At 40.6% G+C, this 7644-nt stretch overlaps 1 protein-coding gene across 2 annotated transcripts; it reads left to right on the top strand.

The window, feature by feature from the left end:
- Positions 1 to 742: 742 nt before the first annotated feature.
- On the top strand, positions 743 to 7165 carry LOC131289594 (E3 ubiquitin-protein ligase ariadne-1). Of its 2 annotated transcripts, none has more exons than XM_058318885.1 (9): positions 743 to 933; positions 2758 to 2913; positions 2998 to 3054; positions 3792 to 4007; positions 4099 to 4374; positions 4465 to 4622; positions 5757 to 5880; positions 5982 to 6208; positions 6282 to 7164. In XM_058318885.1, exons 2-9 carry the CDS (start codon positions 2818 to 2820, stop codon positions 6361 to 6363), a joined length of 1236 nt encoding a protein of 411 aa, XP_058174868.1. In that variant the 5' UTR covers positions 743 to 933; positions 2758 to 2817; the 3' UTR covers positions 6364 to 7164. The 2 variants fall into 2 exon arrangements, with proteins under 2 accessions (XP_058174868.1, XP_058174867.1); XM_058318884.1 differs by lacking the exon at positions 743 to 933 and adding an exon at positions 1084 to 1508 and having other exon boundaries at positions 6282 to 7165.
- The last annotated feature ends 479 nt before the right edge of the window (positions 7166 to 7644 follow it).

Below are 7644 nucleotides of genomic sequence, written 5' to 3'. Positions count from 1 at the left end.
GACTTGCCCACCATCATCGGAAGAATGGTCAACATGCAAAATGGACGGGCTGACAAATGCGTAGTGTGAAAAAAATATTCCTGCCTAGCACTCGTCGGGTCAGGAACTGAAAACAGGTGTGTTGTAAAGAAATGCATAATGAAAACAATGGTTTTGTGATGGCCATCAGTGCTGGCCCAGCCAAACATATATCCATCGAATGCAGTCGACAATTCGTGCAAAAAATTTTGTCGTTCGCGGGGGCAATCAAAATAAAAATTCAATGGAACCCCTTGAATACAATGAAACACCTCGAGATGGGTGGTGTAGGTTTTGGACACGGCAGTGCAGTGAATTGGGCGTGTAGTGATAAAACTGGTATGGTTTGGTAGTGATACATTCGAACGATGCATACATTTTGTTAAATCATCATTAATTGGATGGTTGGTTAGACCAATTTAGTGTGTAATTGTGGTTTCAGTTTTGTCCATTCCAAAACCAAATTCTAGAATGTTTTTGATGCTGCAAATATTTTCCTGAATTGATTATAAACTTCTCGTTCCGCTGATGTTTAATTAATATACGATTTTTGATACTTAATTTGTTTTTCTAAGTTGTTTTGACCCAATGAAGTTTCGCTTTAGTAACGTCTACGCTGTCATAGCCTGTCACGACGACAGCCATCAAAATTTCGTGGTTTAGGAGACCTGACCTAAACATACCTTGGGCGTACTCAATACGTTTTTTCTGGCTTTGCAGCAGATAGATCGCACGACGTGCATCTACTCCGTCAATAGTCAAAATTTGGGTTATTTCTGTTTGCAGTGCTATTTGGATGCTGATATTCCACTTACATCTTGTAGCGATTGGTCAACGATGTTCTTCGACGCATAAACAAAAGAAAACCAAAACAGTTCACAGCTTTTAGTGGTCGTGCTAGACATTGAATTTCAAGTGAGTTTAAAATAAAATCTCAGTGCTTTAAAAGGTGCTCTAGTGGCGTGGAGAAAGAGTTCGCGATTCGTGGTTAGCCGTCGCTAAATACGTTGTAACTGCTTCCGCAAGTTCATAGCGTAGTCCGAGGAGTGTGTTTTGTGAAACGGCAGTGTCAATCGGGGAGTGAAGAGCAACGAACGTCGTCGAAGTCGTCACCTTCGCAACAGATCAGGTTAGGCTGATTGTTGTTCCTTTGCTGCTGCGTAAACAGATCACTACAAAACAACAGCAACGACACGCAACCCAGCAGACATTGCGCGTTTCTGAAGGCCTCATCGTACTTCCCCGTTTCATATCGACCTCCCCACTCCCGTCTCCCGGAAGCTAGGATGGATTCCGATGACGAAAGCTTCGAGGAGCACGATTCGGGCAATGTGTCCAGCGGGGACGATGATTTTGCCATGGACGTGGACGTAAATAATCCACGGGACCGTGGCCAAGAAACCGACGAGTACCCCTACGACGTGCTCACCACCGACGAAATCGTACAGCATATGGTCGACTGTATCAAGGACGTAAACACGGTCGTAGAGGTAAGACAAGAGTGTGTGTTTCCCTTCTCCTAGAAGCTCCCCGATTAATACCTTCACTGAAGTGCGTCGAGAGTTGCTTTCATGCATCATCCTGTAGTGCCCAGAATCACTAGAGATATTACCCAGAAACTGCGCGAGTGTTTGCAGTAGGCAAATGGAGGGCATGGAAAACCTTTAGTTTCCCTTACCAACGCTAGCCTCGTTAACCTGGGTTAAGGTGGGTCGAAGTAGAAAATTCGAGGTCGTTTTCAAAGTGGGGAAAATGGCCCCGCTATGGTGTACACACTCATCTGCCTTGCGCTTGTGGTGACACATTTTCTTCCTCCTATTCCTCCTCCTCCTCCGCTTGCTGCCCCTAGTATTCAGTAGATCCATTCCACCCTGCAGCTCCAGCTGGCAGCGTGCGGTGGTGTGTGGTCTCTTTGTTTTGAGTTTACGAACTGTCAATTCTCGTTCACAAATGTATCTGGGTCATTCTGCACTATATCCTCAAAAAAGGGCCTCCGGATTTGAGTGATTTTTTTGTGCATTGGTGCAGCAAACTGGCTCATTCAAATCCATACAGAGGTTCTTTAAAACACCCTTACGAGCCAAAGCGCAGTCTATGGGGTTTCAAGCTTTTTGCGTTTTTTCCACACACTGGCTGGAATACGTATCTATGTGTGTGAATGCTTGCGTCTACCAGTGGTTCTCAAACGTTAATCATTAATCGCCCAGTTTTCAGTTATAATAGTGATGATAGTTTGAATTGTAATAACTGTTCATATAGTTGAAAAATTAAAAACAAATTTATTCCAATGTTAGCTCATACAACGGCTGATACATAATGCAATTTCTAATATGTAACACGTAACTGGATAACAATAACATTGATTTGTCGGTTTTGCTACCACCCAGTGGTACAATGTAATTAACTAATAACTTAAAGAGTTACTGACGCACACGCATTATTACTAACGACAACCATTTACACTGATGGTCAAACTAATTCAAAATGAGCGTATAATGCAGCTGTCAAAATTTTCTTTGACCAAATTTCTATTCCTACAATCGATCGATTTAACTGAATTGTAATAGGGTATTAAAAAATCTCCAGCATATTGCCTAATTTAGATTTAAATTTATTTTATTTTTATTGAGATCCCAATTTTCAAGATGATTGTATTTTGAAAAAAAAAATCAATTTTCATTTGTTAAATTTTTCTCAAAATTCGAAGTTATCCTATATGTACTTAATTATATTTCACAGATCCCCGCTACCATTACCCGCATACTACTGAACCATTTCAAATGGGACAAGGAAAAGCTAATGGAACGGTTTTATGATGGTGACCAGGACAAGCTCTTCAAGGATGCACATGTTATCAATCCTTTCCGGAAGCCAAGCTTAGCATTCAAGCCAAAGGTATGTGCTCTCTTTTTTTTGGAATAAATCGAGTGTGGAATATGCTTCTGTATTATCGTTTTTCTTTTCTCATTTCTGTTTCAGATCAAAAAATCCAGAACAGAGGATTGTGAAATATGCTACTCAACGTTTCCTCCAAGCGTAAGTGCACGTTTCTTTGTTTTACCGAACACACTTTGATTACAATTACATTAGCTGTGCCAAAACCGTGCACAGGCAGACGGACACATTCATTGCCCTTCGAAAGTGAATCTTTCTCCTCTAGAGGCGAGATCCGCGTCGTCGTTGTTGCTCGTTCGTTGATCACCTATTTTAAATGTGCACGAAGATCGGGATGTGTACTGGTTTCGCTCAGCGAGTTAAATTTAAAATGATCATTGCATTGCCAATGTATTCCGGGCACATGCATCGAATGGTTGAACTCAGACAACAACGTTTACATCTGGTCACACGTCCTCGAACCAGGTGTATTAAACGTAAACATCTCCCTGCATCCCTTTGCATCTTTCTATTCGGGTATTGAAGCGGAATCTTTAGCGAAGCCTCTCAAGGCCATTGGAAATATCAGAAAACTTTTTGTTAATCATTGATAAACTTAGATCGATGAAAGATTAATTTATTGAAGTATCATTTAACTAACCTTTTAAATACGATCTCTCTTCTCCTTATTGCTTATGTTTTTTTTAAATATTTGAGGTTCGAGCAAAACCAAACACATTTGTATTTGGAATAGTTGCGTTTTATAGAATCATTAAGCTATTAATGAGCTTTGTAAAAATGATGATGGCAACAGGCTTAATTTATTTTGCATTTGAAAATAATATTTGGTCCAAGATTTCGGTTCGCTTTAGTAATGTTTACATTCATTGTGACCATAGATGATGACTGGCCTGGAATGCGGGCACCGTTTCTGCACGCAATGCTGGCAAGAGTACCTGACGACAAAGATTGTGGAAGAGGGGCTCGGCCAGTCGATAGCATGTGCGGCGCATGGATGTGATATTCTGGTGGATGACGTAACGGTGATGCGCTTGGTGCAAGATTCACGAGTGCGACTTAAGTATCAGCACCTTATCACCAATAGTTTTGTGGAGGTAAGTGGATCGACCTACCCTTCACGGCTGATATCAACGTCGAATCATATGAATGATGTTTACTAATTTCTGCTGACTCTATTTCATGTAGTGCAACCGGTTGTTACGCTGGTGTCCGTCGGCCGATTGTACTTACGCGATTAAGGTACAATACGTCGACCCCCGACCGGTCATCTGCAAGTGCAACCATGTGTTCTGCTTTGAATGTGGCGAAAATTGGCACGACCCAGTTCAGTGTCGATTACTGAAGAAATGGATCAAAAAGTGTGATGATGATTCTGAAACATCCAACTGGATTGCAGCCAACACGAAGGAGTGTCCGAAGTGTAACGTGACGATCGAGAAGGATGGCGGTTGTAATCACATGGTAAGACAAACAGACCATAGTTTACTTTACTATTACTTTTGCGCGAAGATGCAAGAGGGATTTGTTTCATGTTCTTTTGTTTTTTTTAAGGTTTGCAAAAATCAAAATTGTAAGCATGACTTTTGCTGGGTTTGTCTGGGATCTTGGGAGCCTCATGGATCATCCTGGTACAACTGCAACCGGTACGACGAAGATGAAGCACGTGCGGCTCGTGACGCTCAGGAAAAATTGCGTTCAACATTAGCCAGGTTAGTAAAAATGGAAAATGTGTATTTGATGTGTTATGATTAATTCATATGATTGTAATAAGTCAGTCACACAAAAGTGACTTTGGGTATAGTTGGGTAGTTGAAAAACAAAGTAAAATCATGAGGCTTTACTTACTTTAGATTGACTAGTTTCGCACGATGAGCTTGGTCCTGGAATTCAAATACATTCTATTAGGATTGTGTCCCAACCCCTCGTGGGCGTGCATGCCTTATTCTATTTTCCGTGTTTGTTTGAGTTCCAAGTTAAACCACCGATAGAATCAGGTGGACATGCATAAAAAAGCAACGTTCATTCTATCGCGCTTTAATCGTATATTTATCGAAATTCTGTGGTTATTTAGTGTAGTTTTTGTATTTTCAACTATACACAACAAAATAATAGCTGTTAGCTTAAAAAACTGAAACTTTTAGCAAATTACAAAACATAAACAAAGCATAGATGACGCTTGGCCCGAATATCGACAATACACGAGAGGCCAGCGATTACGTTTCGTTTACCGTGCCCTTAATATTGTTGTACTACCCGTGTTTATTTAAAGAGCCATTCTTACGATAATCATACTTAAGTATCATTAATGAATACTTCGAATACACCTAATAATATTTCCCACATGAACAAAATACCGTTCTGATAAAACATATTTACTCATTTTCAACTGAATTATGGAAAATATATTTTGTGTGGTATTTACGAGTTTTAATGTAGGATAAAGCTTTCTAGTGTTATATTGTTTAAAAGCTTTTTTGTTACGAAGGCATCGTGAAATTAATTAATTAAATGCCCCACGTCATGTTTAACATACAAAACATCCTTTTATATAATATACAATAAAAGCAATACCTTATTGATTAAATTCCCAGGAATTATTTTTCCCTGTGTTAGTAAAGCTCGTTACACTTGCTTCAATAAAACATTAAATACTTTCACATCTTCACAGTTGCGTATTCACAGTACAATCGCATCCTTCAAAAATACTGGTCTTCGAATTTCCTTATCGTCGATACTAATAATTTTGCACCGACCTAGAATCTATCTTGAATAAATTACAATACATACATAAATTACAAAATTAACTACATAAGCATACATAATCTTACACCTTGTTTTTGCAGATACCTACATTACTATAATCGGTACATCAACCACATGCAGTCACTGAAGTTTGAACACAAACTGTACGCGGCAGTCAAGGAAAAGATGGAAGAAATGCAGCAACACAATATGTCTTGGATTGAGGTAATCACCGTCTAATAGACTTAGTCACTTTCATACGAATCAATACGACCAGGAGGAGCAGATTGTTTGACATGGCTTTTGGCATTTTTTTTCTATTCTAGGTGCAATTTCTGAAGAAAGCAGTCGATATTCTGTGTCAGTGTCGCCAGACCCTCATGTGCACTTACGTGTTTGCCTACTACCTTAAGAAGAACAACCAATCGCTGATTTTCGAAGATAATCAAAAAGATCTGGAAACGGCAACCGAAAAGCTGTCCGAGTACTTGGAGCGTGATATTACGTCGGAGAATCTGGCCGATATCAAGCAGAAAGTGCAGGACAAGTATAGGTAAAAGATCGTCAGCTGTTATCTTCATTTAATTTCATCCTTTTCTGATGGTATAATCCCAATGTTGTTGTAGGTACTGTGAAAAACGTCGCAAAGTGCTGTTGGATCACGTTCACGAAGGCTATGAAAAGGATTGGTGGGAGTACACCAATTGATGATGATGATGCTGACGATGATATCGATTATAATTTTAGTGATCGCAAAGTAAAGGCCCGAAGAGTTCGACTTAACATAGAGAAAATCCCCCTAATTTATACCTTTGAATAGCACCGCGTCTGCACAATTGTGTCATCGACAGCGCCAGTCCTTTTGCCCGAAGCTAGGATCGACAACCACTACCACTGTACGTGTTTGTGGACCCATACGACCAACACCAGTTGCCCAGAACAGATGGGCATGCTGGGGGCACCCACATAACCAGCAAACATCGCAACCTTTTGGAACTTGCATTAGTGGTAAATTACAATCTCTTTGGTACTACGCATATTTGTTTATTCGACACACTTTCGACGGTTCTTGGATGAGATTGTTTGTTGAGTAAATTGATGGGCAAATTCGATCATTTTTCTCGCTCCATTTAACAGGAAGTGCGCTCGAAATTTTCTTAGTTACACCGACGATCAGCGTAGGCTATTTTCATATGTATTTTGCTCACGTACAACTGAGACTAATATACAAAAAGAAAAAAAATCGTTCATGTATTACTGTTGGCTTTCGTTCGCCTTTCGTTTACGATACTTTTTGAATCCATGCATATCGAATAATCAATGTTTGTTTGCTTTGGAGAGTTCTACGATTGAAGTATGATCCCTGTAGTAGGGAATTACGAGATACTCGGAATCCATCCATCTATTGCTGGTGTCAAGATAAGTATTTGCGCAGTACTGGAATTCGATATCGATGTGTCACACTCGGTGCGCTCCTAATTTGTGTAACGATATATTCTTTTTTTTTAAACAAGAAATCGGTTTTCAGTTCCAGTTCGGCGTCGCATCAGAGCGGATGGTTAGCAGTGCACGAGGTTCCTGAAAAGGGTTAGCTGAAAAGTAAGGTTATCTTAGGCACGGCCGCGTGGTGTCGCCGAGCTGGAGCTCAAGTCAGAGAAATCCTAGCCGACGCACATCTCGTGCTGTTTGAGTAATCAAGCGGATCACGAGTTTCGTGCGATCTGACAAACGGAAGGAAATATTCCTTTCGTTACGGCGGGTGAACAGCCGCATTTTGACTGCGCACTAGCGTGGTTGGCTAGCAGTGCTCCTGGCCGCATGGTGGCAGTCAAAAGGCGACGCCTACAGAAAATCGAAAACCACAGAAAATCAGGACATATGGCCTTTAGTTGCCAGTCCTTAACCTAAAGAGGTCTATGTCTCCAGGTTAGCTTGCGAAGGCCCAGGAAGCTGGATTCAATAGCCGTACTGGAGTAAATCCTCGCCGAA

The sequence above is a fragment of the Anopheles ziemanni genome, chromosome 3 (genome assembly GCF_943734765.1).
Source record: "Anopheles ziemanni chromosome 3, idAnoZiCoDA_A2_x.2, whole genome shotgun sequence".
In the NCBI taxonomy this organism is placed as follows: domain Eukaryota; kingdom Metazoa; phylum Arthropoda; class Insecta; order Diptera; family Culicidae; genus Anopheles; species Anopheles ziemanni.
Note: the sequence above shows the minus strand (reverse complement) of the source record. Positions and strands in the feature narration are given on the sequence as shown.